General features: G+C 41.1%; 1 protein-coding gene across 1 annotated transcript in view; it reads right to left on the bottom strand.

Moving 5' to 3' along the window:
* KHDRBS3 (KH RNA binding domain containing, signal transduction associated 3) overlaps positions 1 to 24,734 on the bottom strand; it is a gene marked incomplete at its 5' end in the record, with an annotated part of 153,046 nt that overhangs the window by 8,123 nt on the left and 120,189 nt on the right. The window contains 1 exon segment of the mRNA XM_079722495.1: positions 19,452 to 19,534. Coding sequence (XP_079578621.1) covers positions 19,452 to 19,534 — 83 coding nt within the window.

The raw sequence follows: 24,734 nt of genomic DNA, 5'->3' as shown, positions 1-24,734 counted from the left end.
AAGCATGAATCTGCAGCCATCACCATAGAGAAGGCACTCCAAAGCATGAGGTAGGATGCGATCCCTTAGGGAATACGTGCAAAGGGTCAGAGAGCTCGGATCCCGGGTTAAAGGTTCACTTAGTTTTGAATCTGTTCTTCCATCTGGAAGTCGCGTGATCTTGGACAGGCAGCTTAGTCTTTTTGAAGTGCAGCTGCTACAAGTGTCTGAGACGTAAAAGGTGCTCAAGAAAAATAGTGACAGGAACGAGGGAATGAAGTGTGTGCTGCCCAGGAGGTGAGGAGTGCAGCGGCGCCTCCCGTGACAGGGCGACAGGGAGTGAGCTGTGACTCAGTGGGCTCGCACACGGCGCCCCTCGCCGCCGGCCACTTCCTCTGCACAGAATAAACGGCGGAGACTGTTCTTAACCCTGGTGTTGTAATTCAGTTTGCAAAGCCTCATTTCAGATGGAACAATTACTTTGTCAAATAAAGAGATTTTAAATGTTCACGTAGGTCTGCCAGAGAATCAGAGACACGCGGTTTGCCATTTACGGTGGATCTTCCACCTCTACCGTGAAAAACTTCTCAATCTGACCTCACTATAAAGTGCAGGAACTTACTGGTATTTGCCTGATCAAAGGGGAGAAATCGGCCTTGAGAAGTCATGTGATCCATCCTCCGGGCTTCAGGCCAAACTGTCTCAACCATCTGAGAGAATGATTCCCTCGTGCTTTCAAAGACTTCAGAAATAGTCTGAATAACCTGTCACAGTAACACACGTGGACCGGCCTGCCAGAAAGTTCCATGTTTAACCTTAATCTCCCATGAGACACTCAGAATCCTTTTCTCTTACTCTGTTCTCCTCAGAGCTCGAGGGTACCACCTCCTGTGAGAGACCGCTCAGGAAGACCGATCATGCAGCAGGTTGAAGCACATGCCTCGGCAGTGACTGGCAGACCTAACTTAAAGGACCTACGGCAACTACTAGCATCGGGTGGTGGGCAGAGGCATGCAAACAAGAGCTAACCTAACACTAACAATAGGTACTACCCAATAGTATCTATTAGATATTGTCAAATGCCTAGTCGGAGCCTTGTATTGTGTGAGGTACTCCACACAAATTCTCTCATATTTAAAACAAACTCGCAATCTGGTATCATCTCTATTTTATAAATTTAGGTTAAAAACAACATTTTCCCACCATTTAAGAGAGAAAACTCTCACTTCTTACACTCTCTTGAGAAGGATGCTCTTGGTAGGAATTTATGAAGTTCAGATATCACCTTGTTTCAACACCCGTTCAGCAGATATTTCTGGAACACCTACCACGTGCTGGGCACTGGGGCTGCAGCAGTGAACAGGATCCGGTCTTTGTGATAAAACACATTTGGTCTAGTGTGCAAGTCAGACAACCGTAAATAGGCCAGTGGAGTACTGTGATCCCGAGAAGCCCAGAGTTCTGAAGGAACTCGGGGGTGGGGTGCCCGCACCAGTTTTGGGGTCTAAACTGCCACCTAAGAGAAGAGCCAGACAATAAGGAAGAGAAAAGCATCCCAAGCAGAAGAACAACACTCGGTCTGCCTCGGTGACGGGAAAGCAGTGACTGGCCCCAGTGCCGGGGAGTCAGGATGCAAGGCTAGTTTCTCCCACTCCCCCAGGTGACTTTCACCACTGTCTAACTTAACTACCAAATCACTACACTCGCCGAATAGTAAGAAATATGTTCGGGTGCTTTTTCGAAAAGCCATGCAATTCAGGGAGACAAAAGGAGATGATGAAGTGAGATATCCCACAGTCAAAAGAAAAAGCCAGAGAACTGTCTGGGTGCTGGAATCGCTCCATTGGTGACGTGGGTGTATACTCTGGAAACATTCACTCAGCTATATACATGCTTCAGATAAGTGTGAATTTATGCTCTTTGCTGTATGTACATTATATTTCAGAAAAAGGAAAACAAATCTAAAAGAAGAAAGCTAACATGTATGTTAAAAGGGAAGGATCAATGTGCAGTTGTTGCCTATTTAGTGTGCACTTTCCCTTTCTTTCTTACCAAAAGACTCCTTGTAAGACTGAGGGTGAAGTGCTAGTGATAACGTATCAATCCACAAAAACCCGTTTCTCATCCATTTCTGCAGACAAGGCCACCAACGAGATAGGAGTGAGCTTTAGGAAGTGAAGCTTCCAGGAAACTCCGTAACAGAAGGCTGACCCGCCCAGGAGGTATGCCTTCCTCTTCCTCTTTCTTCCTGCCTGAACCCCAGCCTGGTGGCTGGGGCCGTGACAGCCACCCTGAGACCGAGGTGAGCCTAAGGACACAAGGCAAGGGTGAGGATAGTGAAAACAGAGGGAGAGGCCTGGGTCCTTAGTTAACTACAAAGAGTTCTCCATTAGCCTGCAGCTGCTAACGTTCTTGCACGAGAGACGAAACCTCTAATTCATTTGAATTTATGGTTAATTCAGAGCTTATCCCAGTCCTAAAAGGTGGTACAAGAATTCTGAAATGAGGGATGCTGAGTATCTGTATTTTTTTGCTGCAGGGATAGCCAGTTATGCTTATTTTAACAGCACTCTGTAAGCTACTCTTCTCTAGCTGTAGCACTCTGTTGTGCTATTTCTTTCTATCAAAAGTTGCTTAGAAGATTGCAGATGGTTCTATACAATTTAAAAAAACTATGAATTTTGATTATATTCCAAGAAAAATGAAAGAGTAAAAGGAAAAGAGTTTTGTCTACAAGAGTCTCTTCAGTTCACTCTGTGCCTTTTTCTTCTTCCCGCACACCTGAGGCAGGCACGCACGCAAAGAGGCTTCAGTGATACTCAGGGTGTGCATTTCACACCAACACGTACCGAGGCTGTGATGTGATGTGTATGCAATGCTAAATTTACTCTGTATACTCATTTTCACTTTTCAGCAGGTTTCTCGTCTTATTATAATCATTTTGGAAGACAATATAGAATTAATAGTTAAGAATCAGGCTATGGAGTCAAGGAAACACGTATCGTCAGAATCTAGGCTCCAGCATGTACTCTGTGTGTTAAGCTTGGGCAACGTTAACTCAATTTTCTCATCTGTAAAATACATTTAAAAATAAATCTTTCATGAGATTGTTGTGAGGTTTAAATAAGATAATGTGTTACATACATATATTAAGCTCTTATTCACGGACAGCTGTTACCAATATTATTGAAGTAGAGGTTCTTTCTAAATGAGTAATATTTCCCCCAGAGTCTTATTTGGATGTTATACAATCTATTTCTGCTTATTTGCTAGAGTGAGGAATGCACCTTCAGTGATACAAGTCTAACAAAAATATCAACAGTAACTAATAATTTCCTTCTATTTGCACAGTTCTCTGCAATTTCATAATTTTAACTTTCAGGAAAGTAAGTGCTATTTCATCCATTCACTTTATTAATTAAACACAAGGATCCACTGGGTTCACTGGTGGCTGGCTCCAGGTCACACACTAAATGACCGAGCTGCGATTCAAGGTTAGACCTGTCTTTGACTCAAGCTTCAGTACTTCTACTATAGCTGTTACTTTCAACAATGATTTAATTTCTCTGAAACACCAACATTTAGAACTAAAATTTCTTATGAGAAAACCAGAAAGGAACAGACTTATTTTTTATAACACTTTTCTGGCAAAAGATAATTTAAAAATTTACCAGTAACATATATCATCACTAGACATCCCAAGAAATTTTATTGAGAATTCTTTGCATGAAGTATCAAAACTGCAAATTGCAACGTGACAGAACACGACTGTCACCACAGACTGCAGGGCAAGTCTTGAGAGTGGGAAGGGGGTCAGGGGTGAGTCACCATTCAGAAGGAGGCTGGGAAGGCTGCTGACAATTAATCTCTAAACAATGAAATATGTACCTACAAGTTTAAAACACATAAAAAGATTTTTGGACAGGGAACAAAATGGACACTGGGTTCACCGGCCTATTTATTAGTACTTCTCTCTGTCAGTACCCAAGTCCAACTACACTGAGTGCCAAGGCATGTCAGCTTTCAATACTGGATTCTTGGGCTCTTTCAATAGCATTCGAAAACAGCCCATCAACACTTTATAAGCAGTTTACAGTATTTCATGGGATCATTTGTTAATGAGATTCATTCGTGGCATCTTGAATTTGTTTTTTCAGTCAACTCCTCCACCTGCTATATTGAGGTATCCTTTCTGGGAGATTTCTGATTGATCGGTTAGTTAGATTTCGAATAGTTAGATTTCAAAGCCATTGTCCATTACTCTTTAAGGATATTCGACTGTGATCTACACTATTTATGTATGTGAAATACATATATGAGTGTGGAAGCAACCCATGTGACTTTGTAGGGGACAGTCAGAACCCTTGTTTCAGTGTTTCTGGAGACCCTGGTAGCACACTAACTTGCATCAATTTGCATATCAAATTATTCAGTCTCATTCTTCAAATAAGTAGAATTAAAACAATTTATACTACCTATAGCAACTGTACTTAAATTCAAATTCAACACTAGGAAATTCAGATAGGAATACCTACTTTGTTTTTGGTTTTTTTTTTTTTTTTTTTTTTTTTTTTTGCGGTACGTGGGCCTCTCACTGTTGTGGCCTCTCCCGTTGCGGAGCACAGGCTCCAGACGCACAGGCTCAGCGGCCATGGCTCACGGGCCCAGCCGCTCCGCGGCATGTGGGATCTTCCCGGACCGGGACACGAACCCGTGTCCCCTGCATCGGCAGGCGGACTCTCAACCACTGCGCCACCAGGGAAGCCCTATCTATGTATTTTTTCATGATGTCCTCTGATTACATGATGTTTCAACTTTTTTTTTTTTGAGATGTTTTAACTTTTGATGAAGTTAAATTTGTAAATTTTTTTCTTCTGTGATTTGTGTCTTTTTCAATATGTTCTTCTTGGAGCTTTATAAATTTAACTTTTAACCTGAAGTCATGAACCATCTAAATTGTGTGAGGGTGGTGCGTGTGTTTGGCGGGGGGCAATCAAAGCTAACCTCACCTACACATATATCTAATTGTTACAGTATTACTTATTGAAGAGACAATTCTTCACCCACTGAATTGCTCTGGAGCCCTTGAAAGCAATTAAGTGTGAGTCCATTTGTGGATATTCATTGACCTGTGATCTATCCTTTCATAGTATCGCAGTGTGTTGATTACTGTGGTTTTATAAATCTGGAAGTCAGTATAGTATTCCAAATTTGTTCTTCATTATCAAGGTTGTTTTGGCTATTCCAGGTCCTCTGAAGTTCCACATATTTTAGAACCATCTTGTCATTTTGCACCAAAAAAAAAGCGAGAGAGAGAGAGCGGGCGGGGGAGGGGGGAGAGAGAGCGAGAGAGCGAGTGAGAGAGAGAGAGAGAGAGAAGCCTGCATGGGTCTTTATTAGAATTGTACTGAATCTACAGATAATTTCAGGGAGCACTGATATCTTTATGAATATTGAGTCTTCCAATTCAAAAACATGGGGTATTCTCCATTTAGTTTGGTCTTCACTACTTTCTATAAGCAACTTTCTTTTTTTAAAAATTTATTTCTTTTTGGCTGTGTTGGGTCTTCGTTGCTGCGCGTGGGCTTTCCCTAGTTGTGGCGAGCGGGGGCTACTCTTCGTTGCGGTGCGCGGGCTTCTCATTGCGGTGGCTTCTCTTGTTGTGGAGCACCGGCTCTAGGCACGTGGGCTTCGGTAGTTGTGGCTTGCAGGCTGTAGAGTGCAGGTTCAGTAGTTGTGGCTTGTGGGCTGTAGAGTGGAGGCTCAGTAGTTGTGGAGCACGGGCTTAGCTGCTCCGCGGCATGTGGGATCTTCCCGGACCAGGGCTCGAACCCGTGTCCCCTGCGCTGGCAGGCGGATTCTTAACCACTGTGTCACCAGGGAAGCCCACAACGTTTTATTAATAGTTGTCAGTATAGAGGTCTTGAACATTTTGGTTAAAATTATCCTTAAGAATCCTCATGTACCACTGGTGGGAATTTAAAATGGTACAACTACTTCGAAAAACAGTTTTGGCAGTTTCTTAAAAAGTTAAACATACAATTAATATTTGACTGAGCCATTCCACTCCTAAATATCTATCTAAGGGAAGCTAAAACACAAGTCCACATGAAGATCTGCACATAAATGTTCAAAGCAGCACTATTCACAATAGCCAAGCAGTGAAAAAAAAACCCAGTATCCATCACCTAGTTAATGTATAAACAGAACGTGGTAGACCCATAAATGGAAAACCATTTGGTAATAAAGAGGAATGAAATACTGATAAAAGCTATAATGTGGATGAACCTCAAAAACATAATGCTAAGTGAAAATACCTGATGTAAAAGATCTTATATTTTGATTACATTTATATTTCTTTTTCCTTTGGTTGCTCTCAATCTTTTCTCTTTGTTTTATAGCAATTGGTATATGTTACACCTTGGTGTGTTTTTATTCACATTTATCCTGCTTAGGGTTCTCTGCACTTCGTGGATCTGTGTGGTGGTGTTTTTTGTTAATTTTAGAAAGGTTTGTCGTTATTTCTTCTACCCTACACTTTCTTCTCATTCTGCAATTCCAATAACATGATAAACTGTTTTACCTCATCTTGCAGATCTCACATGCAATTTTCCTTTTACTCTTCATTTTTTTTTCTCTTTGCATGTTTGGATACTTTTTATTAATTTGTCTTCGAGTTCTCTTACTTTTCCCTCTATGGTGAACAATCTATTAATAAGCCCACTGAAATAATTATTCATCTCTGACATTGTAATTTTTCAATTCTAACATTTCCACTTGGCTCTTTTTTAAGAGTTCTCTTGGCTAGATTCTTATTTGTTCACTCATGCTATCCACCTTTCGCACAATATCCTTTAGCATACTGAACATACCAATTTTAAGACCCTGTCTGACAACTCTAATATCTGGGTTGTTTCTCTTGACTAACTATTTTTTTCTCTTGACTCTGGGTCATATTTTCTTACTACATAATTTTTATTCATAATTGAATGCTGGATGTTTATGAAAAAGAAGAGAGAGAGAGAGAGTTAGATAAATAAGATTTACATCTGTAAAGGACATCTCTCTTCTTCTGTCAGGCTGTTGGTTGCCTATTAATTTTCTATTTCTGCTGTCACAGATGACCACAAACGTAGCAACTTAAGCAGCACATACTTTATAATGCTATAGTTCTATAGGACGGAAGTTGCACACAGGTCTTCCTGGGTTAAATCAAGGTATTGGTGGGCCCACATTCCCTTCTGGAGGCTCTAGGGGAGAATCTGTTTTCTTACCCATCTTGGCTTCTGAAGGAGGCCCATTCTTTGGCTTATGGCCCTCATCCTTCATCTTCAAAGTCAGCAACACTGCATCTTTCTGTACCTTTCTTCCATAGCCACCTCTTCCTCTGACACTTCTGCCTTCCTCCCACCTTCATTTTTAAAGACCCTCGTGATTACAATGGGCCCGCTCAAAAAAGAACCTGAAGGTTCTTAACTTAATCATACCTGCAAGTCCCTTCTGCCATGCAAGAGAACATATCCACAGGTTTGGAAGATTAGTCTATGGATATTTTTGAGAGCCATTATTCTGCCTACCAAAGTTGCTACAGGCCAAGATATCAGCATGTACAGGCCACAGTCTTCTCCTGTAACTTCACAGTTTTAAGTTTGCAAGCTCCTTTAATCATACTGGGAGTAATTTTAGATAGGAAAAAGTTATTATAACACATTCCTGAAATGCTAAAACATTTTCTTCCAAATTGTTCAAAAATACCTTACTCCAAAGGGAAATCTCAAGGTTTCTGTTAGGAGAAGTTGAAATTACAAATTCAAATGGAAGAAAATTATAACTTCAAGGATTTCAGAATACACGAGACACACTCCCATCTGAGGGCTTTTGCACAGACCACTGCTTCCACAGATATACCCTTAGGCAAACTCTTTTACCTCCTTCAAGTCTTAAATCATCTTCTCAGAAGGCTGAACACAACTGCCATATTTAAACATGACCACCACTAGAACTTAAGCTCTACAGGGGCACATTCTTTATCCCTTTTTGTTCACTGGTACTTATCAAGCACCTAGGATGGTTGCTGGCACACAGTAGGTACTCAATAGTTTGCTTAATGAATGAATGGAAGACATGCCAATGATTTATTTATTGGGGAAACAAATATTTACTTAGCAATTATCTGCTAGGCACTCTGAAAAGTGCTTTATATATAATATCTCATTTGCATAGTACTTACTAGTCAAGAAGAGTAGTTCTCAACCTTGGTTGCTCATAAAAATTGACTGTAGAGTTTAAAATTTTTCAGATCGCTGCGCTATCCAAAGAGTCAGATTAAAAACAGTAAACAGGAGATTGGCTTGGGCACCTACTTTTTTTTTTTTTTTTTAGGCTGTATAAGTGACTCATCCATACAGCCCAAGTTGAAGGAGGGTTACCTGCATTTTCACATTACACGTTCAATGGTATCAGACTTCTATTTAGAACAGATGCAGGATTCTTGAATGTTATCAATTTAAGTGAAAAACACAGACAGGTCACTTCTCTGATTGGCACTACACTAGGTACTGGGGATAAAAGGATACATACAAGAGGGTTTCTGCCACCGAGGGCCTCTCTGTATAAAAAGGAGAGAGATTCTCAAGTCCAGCAGGTACTAGTGGCCAACAGAGGCAAGCATACTGTATTGTGGAAACACAGAAGACTGGCTGAGTACTTAGTCAACATGGGAGGGGATGTGAGGGGCAGGGAGAGCATCAAGGAAGCTTGTGGGATGAGGTTAACTACCGAGTCAAGGAACCTCTGCTCTGCTGCAAGCAATCTAGCAAGCACTAAAATGTAAAGAAAAGCAAATTATCCTGTTTGCACCATTGTGGAAAAGTCTAAAAAACACTGCGTATAATTTTCATAGAAATGTGCCGAATAACTGCAATGTCTTTAAAAGGTGTAAGCAAAGAAAATGATTGAAGGAGCCAGGAAGAATCTGACGAAATTAAATTTACTCTCATAGTTACGCCTTGAGATCTACTTTGTGTGTAACTGAGCAAATTATAAATGAGTCATGACTGAACAATTCAATATAAGGTTAGATTGTATGAGTGCGTGACTTGACATGAGGTTAGAGAAAGATCAGGGCCAGATCAACAGAGGCCCTGCTAATGTAATGGCTTCTAATAGAAGGGAGAGTCCTGTTATTAATCCTTAAATCTGTACTGTTTAAAAATTAACTGCTAGCACTAACCATTTGTTATACTTGGTAGGATTACAAACTGCAAAGGCTGAACACCAACCACCCTCCCCTTCAGAAATCCCCTTGTTTTTCAATTTGCCATATATGCTTTCCCTCCCCCTGTAATCACATTTTCCTTGATCATAAATGTTAAATAATCCAAGGGGCAATCACTGTCCTGGAGAACCACAAATAGACACCCACCCCCCACCCAGAGTTGTATAACACGTGGAATGTAACACACTATCTTTCCAAAATTCAAAAATTCTACGTCTAAGACATTTACAGCCCCAAGGCTTTTAGATAAAATATTACAGAATTTTAATGATAGCTAATGATAGCATATACAAAGTGCCAGGTGCTTTCTACATATTGAGTATTAACTCATTTAACATGACAACAACCTAAGAGGTGGTTACTATTATCATCATCCCCATTTTACAGATGAGCAACCTGAAGCACAGGTAGAGTAACCTGACCGCAGCTGCACTGTTAGCAAGTGGCAGAGTTTGTGATGCAAACCCAGGCCTTCCCGCCCTTCACTCTCATTTAACCAAATCTGGATTCAGCCTTAATTGAGGTGCTGTTTTATCTACATTACTTTGGCCAAGATGATATGCATAGGTTGTTTTTTTTTCCCCATATCTAAAGTGCCATATTACTTTCCCTGAACTTTGCCAGAAACTGCTTGTTCTTTTTAAAGAGGTCTTAAATATATTTACACTGTCAAACACTCGTTATATACTAAGTTCAGGCACTTATGGTGCAAATATTGGGTCAAAGGTTACAAACACTTTCAAGGGTCTTGATGGACACTTGTAAATTACTTTCCAAAAGAACACATCCCTTCACGATGTCAAAGAAATGGGAAAAACACCATCCACATCATGTGCGAATTATTTCTGCTTCTGGAGTTGTGAGTCCAGTAAATGAGGTTTGACTAGATTCTGAGAAATTCAAGCACACTGACATTCTCTACTATAAATCATTCTTCACAAGTTACTTCAAGCTTTGACCTCAAGTCTGTGCTTCCAAACATCTTAGAACTCTAAACAATCTAAATTAAATGAAGCCTTTAATAAGTTTTTATTTCACAAATGGGGAATCAAAACGGCATGTATAACTTTATGCCGGTTGTTTCTTTGTTGAGATTTTATTGACTGGAGTCTTCCTCAGGAAAAGACTGTACAAGTTGCTAGATAGGATAACTAAACTGATAAGAACAGGTTACATAGAGAGGCAGTACAGCAGAGGGCTTAGACTGCCCACGTTCAATGCCAGCCCCAGCATTTGCTCTCCAGTAACCTTAGGGAAATTCCATAATCTTTGTGCCTCAATTTCCTCATCTATAAAATGGGATGATAATAATAGTAACCTGCTTATAAGGCTGTAAAATGCTTAGAACAGCGTGCGGCACCCAGTACGTTATCTTTGCAAGTTTACTGAACTTCTACTATGTACATTACATCTGCTATCTCATTTAATCACAGCCTCACAAGTCAAATATTCTTGCCGTCATTTTACAGATGAGAAATGAAGACTCGAAGAAGTAACCTGGCCAAAATAATACAGGTAAGGAAGCGACGCAGCTGGGATTCAAATCCAGGTTTGTGTGGTTTCATAGCCCACAAGTCTTTTTAACTAAATCATGTGACTAACTGTAAGAGTCAAGAATTATACAAAAGTTCTATCACTTTCTTTCACTAGAAAGAGGGCAGAATTCGTCAGAAAAATTATTCTAAAACTAATAAAAATGCGTTTCAAGAATGTATGAAACATGGGGAAAGAAAACACGGGAGATTCACCAAGTAGATCCTTATCTAACAGAACTTAAAATTCTACAGTGAAGACTTTAAGCTGGTGGTGTGATAACCAACCAACCCACTTTTTCGAAAGCCGGCCACACAATCTACAGTTCGGGGAGGAGCCTCGTTTCCGGGAATGCTGCCTCTACTCTCCGCAGCATCTGTCACCGCCACGAGTGGGTGATCATAAGCACCACTGTCGTCTCCTTGATGCTATTAAGCAGATGGCAGTGCTAAACCCAAACGATGTAGTACATCTCCCCGGTGGACTCTGTTTTCACATACTACCATTATTCCACAATCCTCAGTGATCAATCTCATGTATTCTCAAGAACATGAAAGAGTGAGCTGACAGTGGCAATTGATTTACTGCCATTAGCACGCCTCTGCCCTGCTGCCGTTTCATCCACTTGTGGAGATCATGTCTGAAGATACCACGTGGCCAATTCAGGCGTTCTGGTATTCTCTGTATTTGTAGGGACTTCCCCCCCACCCCCCCATCTTAGTTGCCTTCAGGTTAAGCAAAAGAACTTGATCTTAAAGACAACTGGATATGAGGCCTGACTGCTACTTATTAGCTATGTGACTTTGGTCAAGCTCAAAATCTCTGAGCATTAGTTTCCTTATTTGTAAAACTAAAACCTGATAATCTTACAGAATTAAATAAAATGATAGGCATGAGAGCATTTAGTATAGTAACTAACACTTGATAAGCACTCAATAGATATCTCATTTCTTCAAAATTTGTTAATGAATCTTGAAAACAAAAAAGTGCTGAGGGCAGCGTTTGCCCAACTTCGGCCCTTCATGGACCACTTTCGGGACTTTTCCCATCCATGTCCACCACTCATCCTGTTAGTGACTTTGTATTACTCCCTATATTGATTTTATTTTAACTTAAACTTACTGTAATTTATTTATAGCAATACTATTCATAAAATCATGTGCTTGATATGGTAATTATACTTTTCCAGTAACTTTAAAATCAATTGTTAAAACTGTAAAAAAAAAAAAAAAAGTCGGCCATGTACCACCTGAAATCATGTTGGGAAACATCAGTGATAGGTGTACGACTCTTTGAGAAGCACAACAACAGTAGAAAGAAAATGGACTGAGATGAGTAATGTCACTAAGTGTGTAACTCAGACCACTTACTAAACCTCTCTCTGTGTCTCAGTTTTCTCAAGAAAAAAATGGGGATGAGAATATCCACCTTTTAAAGTTAAAATTAAGACCAGAGGGGATAATACATGCTCGTGTGCACATGCGCTCACACATACACACAGAAACGTGCGCACACACACACACACTTATCTAGATACAACCAATGCTGTGGTAGATGTGGTCAATGCATAGTAATTATGATTAACAGCAATACTTATACATGTTAAAACTTTGGCCCTTGGGCTTTTCCCTTTTAGGTTGTAGCTTCATTTTCACTATAGCCATCTCCTTGTTTTTTCTTAGCATATGGTCCTTGACTGAGAATTTAGATATTTACAGTTTTACAGTATAATCTGGGTTGGTGTCTCTGTTATTTGGTGAATGTCTATATAATACTGTTCGAAGGATCTGTCTGTCAATAGCTATACGGCTTAGTTTGTGCTAAGAGACTCCTTCAGTACTTGTGCTGCAAGTAGCCAAAAACCCAGGCTAGGTAAAAGTATATTTCACAAAAATTTTGCAAGGCATGGTTAATCCAGGCCAAACCGTTGCTGCTTTTAAAAATCCAAAACAGCCAACCCTGATACAAACAGCAATATCTTCCAAAAGACAGTTTTACTGATGTTTAAATGTTACATCCTAAACTAAACACCAGGTCATCATTTCCAAAGTGAAAATTCCAAACTATATTCAGACCTCTACAAGTCTGCTTTTGAGAAGACATTACTGCACATACAATGCTAAAGCTGCCAACAGAAGCAACAGCAAACTAGACAGCTGGGCATACGGCAACACTAATTTTTGTCTCATTGCCCTCCTTGGAATTGGCATCTGAAAACACACCAAGAGTACTCGTAGCTTCTGACAGCTTCCATTACTCTGCCTATTTGGACGAAAGGGCTGAGGTGGTGTTCTGTCACAAAAACAAGTCAATGATTTTACATTTAAAATTTTTTTAGCTGGATAATGGTTTTTAGAGTCAGACAAAAACCTAAGCTTCAGTACTCTTCAGCAGCATACTCTTGGGAAAGTTGCTAAACATCACATCTTCAACTTCTGTACATGGAAAAGCTGAGCACGTAGGGCCACTGTGAAAACTGGAGATAACGTATAGAAAGGATGCAGATGGCTGAGTGCTAGACTTCACAGGCTTTCCAAAACTAGCAGCTATTATTTCTCATCCCCTTTTTCAGTATTTCTAAGTGTTTTCAGGAAAATCATAGAGATTCTGGAGGATGAAAGGAAATAGGTACTCGAAAGTACCGTCAGGCCACAAAGTGCTATGGGAAATGAGCATGTCAACATTAAACCCGCCAGAAAATAAACTTTTTATTACAGAGTCACCCACTTATGCTCAGGGGGTTATTAGCACTTTTTGGAAACCCTTTTTGTTCTACCTTCTTTACGACTGATCATCAGAGGAATCAAATATCTCCTTGGAGAATTTACAACTATTTGGAAACACAGATTAAAATATTGTGAAATTTTGGGGCTTCCCTGGTGGTGCAGTGGTTGAGAGTCCGCCCGCCGATGCAGGGGACACGGGTTCGTGCCCCGGTCTGGGAAGATCCCACATGCCGCAGAGCGGCTGGGCCCGTGAGCCATGGCCGCTGAGCCTGTGCGTCCAGAGCCTGTTGCTCCGCAACGGGAGACGCCACAAGAGTGAGAGGCCCATGTACCACAAAAAAAAAAAAAAATTGTGAAATTTGAAATAAAAGTTGTACATAAGGTACAAAAACATAGTGAAATGATTATTACAGTCAAGATAATTAACAGATTTTCTCAGTTACCATTTTCTCGTGTGATGAGAGCACCTGAAATTTACTCTTAGCAAATTTCCAGAACTCAATACTGTATTATTAAGTATAGTCATCATGCTATACAATTGCGACTGTTATTAGGATTATAAATAAGACATCAAATGAAAACTAATTCCACTTAGTTTAGAATGAAATAGATACATTTACAAAGGGTTTCCAGGAGTCAGACTATGAGTTCTGTAAAGGCTCTAGTCATGTCAGGGCAGGTGCAGGTCCCTGAGGTCTGAGGCCATTTATCACCTGCTCTTCTTTAATTCACCACAGCTACTCCAGAGCGGTGTGTCCATAGGAATTAATCAATAACTATTTCTGAGCCAATGTATATTAGAATAACTCCAGTATTGTAAAGAATAGTTCATATTTCTCTTCAGTAATAGATGACAGCTTGTTGTTCATTAAATGTGTGAAGTTAGATAAACAATGCTTTGTTTTACATTTTGTTTTACGCTATGGAGGCCATCACAAACATCGATGGGGAAACGTAGCTGAACTATGCTGAATTTTCTATTTTCTATGTAGGGACTCTCACTTGTACTCTAATTTTCCTTTTGGGTATTTGAAAGTTGGAAGAAAAAATTCCTAATTTGTAAAACCTCCGGAGAGAAACTTTTTTCTGCAACAAAACAGTGTTGTAAAATGATTACAGTGCCTGAAGCGTAGAAGTCATAGCTGAAAGAGGCCTTTCACACACAGGTGACGACACTGGTGGCAGCCGTGCCCCCCGTCTCGGTCTCTCCTGTTTCCAAGTGCCCACCCTTGGAAAGGCTACGGCTGCTCACCCGCTCTCGCCAGTGTATGGCTGACATCATACGGAGCATCCACCGGCTGCCCTCTCTCCCTTCTCATTCTCCCTGGTCCTTCCAGATTTACCAGCACCGGCTTCTCGCGGCCATCCCGGTGCAAAATGGAATGCAGAAGAAATTCAGAGCTGCAGGCGAGGGCGGGCACTGGGGCTCCCTCAGCGCTACGCTAACCACCTGGTGGAATGTGGAACTACACCGGGGAAGGTCTCATTTAGTCCCTCACAGAGAAGACGCTGGGCAGCCGGCCTACCTCCACGCGGTTCACTAGGGCTGTGGGCTTTCCTGTCTTGTTCAACCTTCAGGTCGATCCTCCAAAGAAAAAACCAAGTTACACATTTTACCAATGGAGGCTTAGAGAGGTGAAATAACTTGCCCACGGTCACATAACCAGTAAGCGTTAAAGTGGGACCCAAACGCAGCTCTGTCAGACTCTTACACTGCGGCCTGGGTCTGCAGACGTTTATGATAACACATCTGCATCAGAAAGAAATGGTTTTTGAGCTTGTAACTGAACCTATTTATGGGTAACGTGTGCTACAGTGGTAGTAACATAGTAAAAACTTCAAAATAGAAGTTTCAAAAGGATCAGTGTAACTAGACACTCTCTACTTCTCTTTCTGCTCCTGGTGAGCTGACTTGCTTGCCCCGAGGGTGCGGTGCCCTGACCCTGAGACACAGCTCCCCTGTGCTGGTGCCAGAGACATCGCCGTCTTTTAACTCTGCGCTGTCCAAGGGAAATTTGTAATTTAGGGTTTTCTAGTAGCCACATTTAAACAAAAAGTAAAAAGAAACAGGTGATGTTGATCTTAATCGTGTATTTATTTTGCATCCTTTATTCACTCCACACCGCCTTTGGAATCGGGTATGTGCCTGACACCCCCAACACGTCCCCCTTTGGACTAGACACCTTTCAAGCGTTCAACAGGCGCGTTTGCTGGAGGCTGCCAGGTGGACAGCGCGGTCCTAATACCTTCTGCTCTGTGCTCTTTCCACTACGTCTTGACGTGTCAAAGAACATTTTCAGAACAGCTTGTAATCTAAAAGGAGACCAAGTAAAGAATTCTGCAGTAACGCTGAACTATGTAACTACAGCACAGACTGTACTTTCAAATTCTGAATTGAGGGAATTACTGAAGTTTGACATAAATTTTATAGAAGAACCTGGAGTGTAAAAACCAAGAAATTTTAGACCCCAGAATATCAAGTGTTACATGGTATTATCTCTTAGTGGATACTAGGTTGTTTGCTCCTTGAAAGCAGTGGCCGTGAATGTTCTTTGCTGAAAGGATCTCACGTAAAATTGGAAAAACAAAGTTCTTAATTTCATTCGTCTTAGCCCACAACATTAATATGCAGGATAAGTGAAATTCTTAGGTTTGATTAAGGCATTCCACAGTCTGATAAGGCAACAGTTCCAGTTCAGATGAAAGCATGATTCCTAAGGGACTTAAAAGCATCACAAAGTATCAGATTTTTGAATACTGTATACGGAAAATATTAATAGGAAGCAGTTTCAGTAACTGAAATCAAAGCCGTGACAAAAGGAGAGTTGAAAGGCTATGAAGTACAAACGAGGATGCTTGGGGCCAATGCGGATCTACCACTGCTCAGCCTTCTGAGTCTGGATAAGCGATTTAACCTCTCTGAACCTGTATGCAAGGGAATGACATGTTTAGACTTGAATTTTGCAATAGTTCAGGGCATGCTGAGAGGGGAAAGAGAATCTACGTGAAGCCCATGGTATAGTACACCAAGCACACAGCCAGCCAACATTCACTACTGAAGATGACAGTGATGGTGATTTCCTGGTCAACACCCACTACTCAATCCTGGGGGTGATTTCAAAATCTGCTCTCCTAACTGGTTTATACTAGATTTCTAATTATGAGATACATAGTGTTGCACTTAAACCGATGTTCTCATATGTGCATGTTATGGGCTGAACTGTGTTTCCCCCCAAATCATATGTTGAAGCCCTGACCCCCAGTACCTTATAATGTGTATTTGGAGACAATCAATCATCTTTAAAGAGGTGATTAAGTTAAAATGGGGTCTTCTGTGGGCCCTAGTCCAATCTGACTGCTGTCATTACAAGGAAGGAAATTTGGACACAAGGAGAAAGCAGGGATGCACGCGCAAGAGGACACAGTGAGAAGGCGGCCACCAGCTGAGGGTCGAGGAGAGAGGCCTCAGAAGAAACCAGACCTGCCAACGCCTGGATCTTGGACCTCCAGCCTCTGGAACCTTGAGAAAACAAATTTCTGTTGCTTTAAATACAGTCTGTGGTATTTTGTTACGGTAACTCTAGCAAACTACTACAGCACCTGGAACCCTTTCTTCACGCTGTTCCATAACATAGCTGCTTCACTGTGATCTACAGTAGATGGTGCAGAGGAAGACAGACAGACAGACAGACAGACCGAGGTGCTCAGTCGGGCCCCTTCGCTTGTAAGTTGCATGATCTTAGGCAAGTTACCTAATTTTTGTAAACCAGTTTTTCTTCTTTAAAAGGACTGACGCTTAGTTCACAGGTTATGAGGATTAAATGAATATTAAGAATAACCGACCAACAGTGACTTCCACACTTGCCAACGTGTGGCATTCTCATACAATTCTCTGTAACTCCTTCAGGTAGCACTGAAAAGACCACTTCTGGGCAGGTGGGCTGGCTGTCATGAAGGGTGTTTCTTTCACGTGAGTCTTCCGGACATTTAAAGGGCTTATAATTCGGAACGTGCCAGCCTCCTACTGGGTCTCTGCCTCCAGGCTCGCCATCTGCCAATCTGGCCTCTCTACTGCCTTCTAATGCATTTCTCCGAATCCAGGTGTGAACACGCCACTCCCCTGGCTCCCTGCTGCCGCCCACGGCCCGGAGCCTGCCCCCTGAGACTGGGGAGGATGCAGTCACCCCCTCTCCTGCCTCATCTGTCCCGTGCGGCACGCCCTCCAGCTCAGGAAGCACTTCTGGTGTCAGGCTCTGTGCCTTGCTCTGGCTTTGGGAAATGTCCTTCCCTGTTTGTACCCTGGTGACCCCTACTTCCCCTTCACTTTCCCAGTGAAATGTCCCCAGTGTTCCCAACCAGACTTGAGCACTGTCTTCTTATGGAAATACTGTGTTTTCCCTCAGACTCTCATGTGATTACCATATTACATTGCTTTTAGATATTTGTATTTCATTCTAGCCTGTGAACTTCTCAAGGAGAGGGTCTCTGTCTCAATAATCTTTGTAATCCAACATCAAGCACAGTGCCTACATTTAATACATGTAGTGGACATTTAATAAATGTTGGCTGAATGAATAAATGACCAAAGGAACGAATGCTTGTGATCAATCACATCAATACGCTATCACAGCTTAAAGTGGAAAGACTACAAGCTTTCCAAGTCTGGTTCACATTCTGGGTTAGTTATTTACTTCTCTGAGCCTCAGTTTCATCATCTTAGTAAAACAGGCACATTAACTCCTGCTGTTGCCGTTCAGATTAAATGAGACGTGTGAGTCTTTAAAGGATTGCACTCCATGTGTGATTTCCGGCTAATTACTTAATCTTATGCTCTGTGCTCCTTCCCTTCATCTGTATAACGGGAACAGCCCCACATACTTTGTGACATTGCTGGGACACCTATACAGAGTGAGACACGTAAAGTCCTGTCTAGCGTCCACTGTGTGCCAGTCACCCCCGGGCGTGCCAAAACCCGCAAGGATGCAAACGCCATGCACAAGGCTTCCCGTAAAGAAGACCAGTTGGGAGTCAAAGTTTAAAGGCTACTTAATTGTTATAAATTATGTAAGTAAAAAATCTGGCATGAACAAAAAGAGAAAAAATTATATCCCTGTCAACCTCAGTACCAGGGTGCCTGTCTGTTCAAAGCTTGCCTGGCCCCGAATGAGTTCAAAAGTGAATTTATGCTTCATCGAAATAACCATGTAGTCCATATTTATTTATGCTTCATAAAGCCAGTATTTTGGTTTGCGTATGTTTGTCTTTGTCTACCACTTAGAATTTTCAACATAAAGAGGTTTCTAGGCATTTAGGAAAACATTCTAAACAGAACACGGATTTCATATATCAATGGACATCAAGGTCTCCTATCAGAAGACATAACTATGAAGCTGTGTTTCCCTCTAATGACACTCATTTCTAAGTCAACACTTCTTTAGAAAACGAATTAGAACTCACTCATTTTTCACAAATAGGAATTTGAAGTTGTTAGAAAACAGGAGCACTGCTGCTAAGAAACAGAAATGATCTATGAACACTGAAAAAAACTTTTGTCACTTCCATCCCCAGGCACTGCCCACGCGGGATATTTACACATTTCTGAGATGACTTTGGGCCTTAGGACTTGAAGAGCCACAGACTAGGGAGACACTGTTCTTCCTTAGAATACACTGAATGCTTAAGTTAAATTTTTAGAGCAAATAAAATTTCAAATTTTATTTTCCAAGACTCATTGCTTTAGCACTACAGTAAAGTTGAGAGCAATACATGCTATTCTGTAGGACAGATAGTGCTTCTCCAATTAAAACAAACAACAACAAAGCAGGCCGAGTCAAATCACCGTCACTGGCCAATCATCATCCTGTTCCCAGAGCATAGCAAATGTGGAAGGGCACAAGTGTCTGCTATGGGGTCTGGTCATAAAGATTGACTCTTACCTTTGGGCTGGGGCGCTATAGCTGTTATCATAGGAATCATAACTCTGTTCATCATAAGCAGTGCCATATCCATCATCATAGTCCTAAAATATAACAGGAGAAGTACAAAAAAGTTCAGAGAAATTTCTGGAAAGGAAGACGCATTCTGCTTTTAGTGAATTAATTCAGCTACCATTTAACTATATATCTAATTATAATGTAAGGAAAAATATAAAAGTGACATCAGTGAAAATGATAGAGTAAGAACGTCCAAAAATTCTCCTGAAAAAGCAGAGAGAAACTGGCAAAAATTGTTAGAATCAACATTTTTAGATCCCTGGAAGTTAACCAAAGGCTTGCGGAGATCTAGGGAGCATTTATTTTTAAAAAATTGGTTGCACCTTGGAATGAAGGGTGAGCTCGGTCCTATTCCCACCCCTCAACCCCAGCTCTGCAGGAGCCGAAATCCAGCAAGGAGGAAACCAGCAGGCTGGAGGTCACTGGATGGGGCAGGGCAGGGTGGAGGCTTTCAAAACCCCATTCCCAGAGGATTGCCTTTATTTGACCTGACTGGGAGCTCATCCAGTGCACAAAGTCTTTTCCCTCTGGGTATCTGAAGAAAATAATTAGCAATTGTTTATGAGTTTAGCTGCTTGAAGTGGTGGAGAAAAACTGGCGCAAATAACAGGCTAACCAAAAGCTTACAAGGAAAAGTGGGGGAATGAGATGTCCATACGAGCGCTGCAAAGTGCTGACATAGTTCTGGAACCTCAAAGGCTACTGTGCCATGTACTTGCCCAGGACAGACCTGAGAAGGCCCTGAGCTCTCTCTTCTGGCTGACCTTGAGGTTCAGTATAAGAAGGAAAGTCAAGGCTAAGCCAGTTAGTTGTAAACTGATTGGCTCAGTGTTGGAAGGCAAGCTCCAGCAGGTACCCCACAGCCTCTTGGTAAAGACTACAGACTTAATTTCCAAGCATTTGACAAAATCTCTGTCCAATCATTAGCTGACCACTAAGGTAAGAGAGAAAAGACACTTCTGTGGCAACGCATGATAAATATCGACTTTACAATATTAGTTTGGAAAAGTAATTAAACCAAGAAAAAAAAAATCCTAGGGAGGAAGGAGAATTTGATTTTCACAGGGACACACTATATTAAATGTCCAGTTTTAAACAAACAAAAACCATTATGCAACATGCAAAGAAAAAACAAAAGTATAGTCTATACATGAGAAAAAAAAAAGTAGTCAATAGAAAAATATCCCTGATGAAGCTGAGACACTGAACTTACTGGACAAAGACTTTATTTATTTTTATTTTTTATTGGGGTATAGTTGTTTTACAATGTTATGTTAGTTTCTACTGTACAGTGGCGTTCCCTGTACTAATACGGCAGGTTCTTATTAGTTATCTATTTTATACATATTAGTGTACATAGATCGATCTCAATCTCCCAATTCATCCCACCAGAAAAAGACTTTAAATCAGTTATTTGAAATATATTCAAGGAACTAAATGATAGCCTGTATCTAAAAAGCTAAAGAAGGGTATTAGAACAATGCCTCACCAAAATAGAGAATATTAATACAGATATAAGAAATACAGAAAAGAATCCAAAGAAATTCTTGAGGTGCAAAGTGTAACAACTCAAATGAAAAATTCACTAGCCAGGGTGAACAGCAGAAACACAGGTGTAACTCTTTGTGACCTTAGTATTCGTTTCTTAGATATGCTAACAAAAGCACAAACAACCAAAAAATATATAAATAAAACGGACTCCAGCAAAATTAAAAACTTCTGTGTCAAAGGACATCAGCAAGAAAGTGAAAAGACTATCTACAGTATGGGAGAAAATATTTGCAAATCACATATCGGATAATGGTCTAGTGTCCAGAATATATGAAGAACTCTCATAACTCAACAATAAAAAACAACCCAAAAAGAGGTAAAGCCATTCTCCTAGTTCTATGAGGACATTTTGCAGATGTGATAACAAGTACAACTATGGTTATTTTAAAGGTATTTTGGAACTGAAAAAGGTCCAGAGAAATGATCATTCTGTAAGATCAAATTAGAGATGTTGTTCAATGACATTTATATCTATGGAAGTGTGAAGCCTACCCTACAACTGATTTCTAAGTTTCTGGGGATAATCAATTACATAGTGACTTTGGACTTACTGGTATTTACTTAATATTTAAAAGAGCCAGGAAATAATCTAAGTATTTTGGAACATCAGTATTATTAATGGTAATCAATTTAACGATCATCCCCAGAGCTTTTGAAGTGGAGAAATGTGGTCAAGGGGTAAGAGAAAAGATGTGGAGTCAGATGGGCTTCTGTGTTTTACTGTCACTGATCTCAGTCAAGTTCATCCACTTCCTCAGAATCTGTTTCTTTACCTGTAAAATGTGAATCCTTAATAAGTATCCTGAAAGGATGAGTAATTACATATACATATGTATGTATTCCAGCAAAATGCCAGACATGTATTAAGAACTTTATAAAGAATAGCTTATATTATTAACTATCACAGTAAAGCATTACCCTTGCCGACCTCTCTCCTGGATTTCTAAAATGGTAAGACTCACAGGTGATGACCATGAGCAGCCACTACACACGAGGGTAGGAGCCAAATGACTGATTTTAAAGTGATGACCTTAGTTACTCTCTTTTAAGAAGCATCTACTAAATAGTATACCTCAATTTATTTGATTTAGAAAAGCAAAAGTATCTGAATAGCAAGGTATATTGTAATGTGCTCCATTTTGTAAGACGACTATCAAGCTGAAGGGATGATACTATCTTTGCAGGGGTAAGGCTTATACAATTTGTACGTGACCACCTTAAAATTTTTAAAATGTTTTCTCATAAAGGAGGAACTGAATATTTGCTGAAGAGCTATGTGTTCAGAACTTTGAACGTGGATAGAATCTAAAAGGAATAGTCACTAAATAGGGGCAGAAGAAGAATAAAAGTCAAGAATATCCTTAGAACATATTGGTAAGCCATGGTGTCCCTTGTAGTAGCTGAAGGCAGGTTGCTAATACAGCTATGATCTTCCAGTGACCAACGCAAGGAGGAGAAAGCTCTCAGATAAGATTCAAACAAACAAAATATTTGAGATGATTTTAGTTATAAGCAGCAAACTGCAGATATTACAATTCCGGTGAATTAACAAAAGCAGCTAGCGTCTCAACAAAAAGAAAGTAATCTTACCGCATTAAAAAAAAAAAAAAACCAAAATCAAAAACCAAAAAAAATCCTTTACTTAGCCCCTACCCTGTGGCTGGCACTCCTGCTAGACACCGTGGCGGGAAAGGGGTGTCCTGTCTAGTGAGTACGCTGGTGGGATGGAGATGACAGGCGACTGAAGAGAACTATCAGGCAACGTGTCACATGCTGTGGCGAAGGAAAGCACCCGGGGTGGCACTGGGAAAGGGAAAGGGCAAGAAAATTTCCCAGAAGTGTTGAAAGCAGAGAAAAGCAGAAGCAGCTGGAAAATTTATTAAAAATTCGGCGGAATGAACAGCAGGTCAAAAACAATGGAGGTACAGACACAAGAACCCTTCTCACCCAGGGTTCAGGTGAGCACACTGTGGAATGCACATGAAAGGAGAGAGCAATGAGCCGGAGACACCCGTGCACCAGACCACACGTGGCCAAGTTACAGTGTGGATTTAGATTCCGCACTTCAGGACTCTCTCTGGAAACTGTGTGGGCGTGGAGCCGGGAAGGTCAGTCTGGAGGGTGGGACTTGCAACTAGGTCATTGCCTTGAGCGTGTGGCTTGGCAAAATGCAGAGCCCAGGGCTGCTTCAGTAATTTGTTAGTAGCTTAAAAAGAATATGGCTTCCCCCATGCCGAATTCTCTTTCTATGCTTATTTAAAAGAATTTAAACTCCAGTAAATGACTGGAATTTTCCTAAAGTAACTGAAATGTAGACTATTTAAAACCTACACTTAGGGCATTCATTCCTTGTTCAATTATTCTGTCAGATATTACAAGGCTAGTTTATTTGAATTTTCAAATTGTTTAGGTCACTGAATTATTGACTTTCGTATTTTACAGAGAAGATTTTAAGGATTAAAAATGCAATTTTCACAATATTTCTTTCATGACGATGATTTCACAGTTGGATTTGGCCTTGGGGGTACAGCCTCTTCCATCACAAGTATTGTTTGTTCAATGGACAGGACGTGAAAAATATAGGAAAGCATAAAGCAGAGTGTGACAGACAAATGAAGAAAAAGGAGTGTGACTGCAGGTGAATGTGTACGTTTCTGAGAGGGAGTGGAGGGGATTCTTGTTGATTACCTGCTATTTTATTGCAAGGAGATGAGGCCATTGGCTAAGAGCAGTGGGGAGGTCAGCCAGCAAAGGATCAGCGAATGGTTAGAAGAGGAAGGAGGAGGGTGGCGGGCTGCCTGAGGGCTTCCGTCTGAGGGCTGGGGGATGAGGTACAGCAGCTCTCGCTCTCTCTCTCTCTCTCTCCGTCTCTCTTCTCCTAATGCTCTTATCTTCCAGTGTTCCCAACAACTGGCTGCTTTCCTTTAAATAACCTGACATTATGAAATTCCTCTTCAGATTTTTCTGAGGCTAGTTAGAAATTTTAAAGAAGAGTGAATGCATTCTTTGTCACAAGTTCACAAATAATCGAGTGCAATCATCCATCTAGTGTAGCGGGGATGCTGCTGACCTATCAACAGTTCCATCACAGAGAAGCTTAGAATCCACTCTTAAAAAGTGCCAGGACCTGGGATGGGGACTCAGGACTCCACTGTCGGCAGAGCTCAGATGTGCTGAACGATTTCTTTTTACACTTGACATCTTTGCGGAACTTCTCGCATTTCCATCTTCTCCTAGAAAACATTCCCCTTCACATGTCACAAAGTCTCTGTGTCAGCCCCCTGTTCTGCAGTGAGTCCGGCCCTTCACGTGCAAGTTCCTTCCAGCTCACATGCTGTTCCCTGTCAGTCTCTGCACCTGCCTTCTCTGCCTAGTCAATTTTTCACGATGAAGCTCCAATGAACCTCCCCCTCTGTTTCTCCCACAAACGCAGAGTCCACCACACCTGTTATGCCAACAATGGACCAACATGTGCCGCTGTTACTGTACAGGAACGACTGACTGGCTCTGCCCTCACCTACTGTTTTTTTATGAGCACGGACTGTGGGGCACTGATTCTTTTGCACAGAGTAATGGCAGGACTGGAGCGTAACGAGGACCACTCAGTAGATGCTCGTTAGACTGCTGGACTGAACACTCCCGAGGAAAGCACACCAAACCCCTCCTGCACCGGGT

The sequence above is a fragment of the Hyperoodon ampullatus genome (genome assembly GCF_949752795.1).
Source record: "Hyperoodon ampullatus genome assembly, chromosome: 17".
Lineage (NCBI taxonomy): Eukaryota > Metazoa > Chordata > Mammalia > Artiodactyla > Ziphiidae > Hyperoodon > Hyperoodon ampullatus.
The sequence above is the reverse complement of the archived record's forward strand: the minus strand, read 5'-3'. Positions and strand labels throughout refer to the sequence as shown.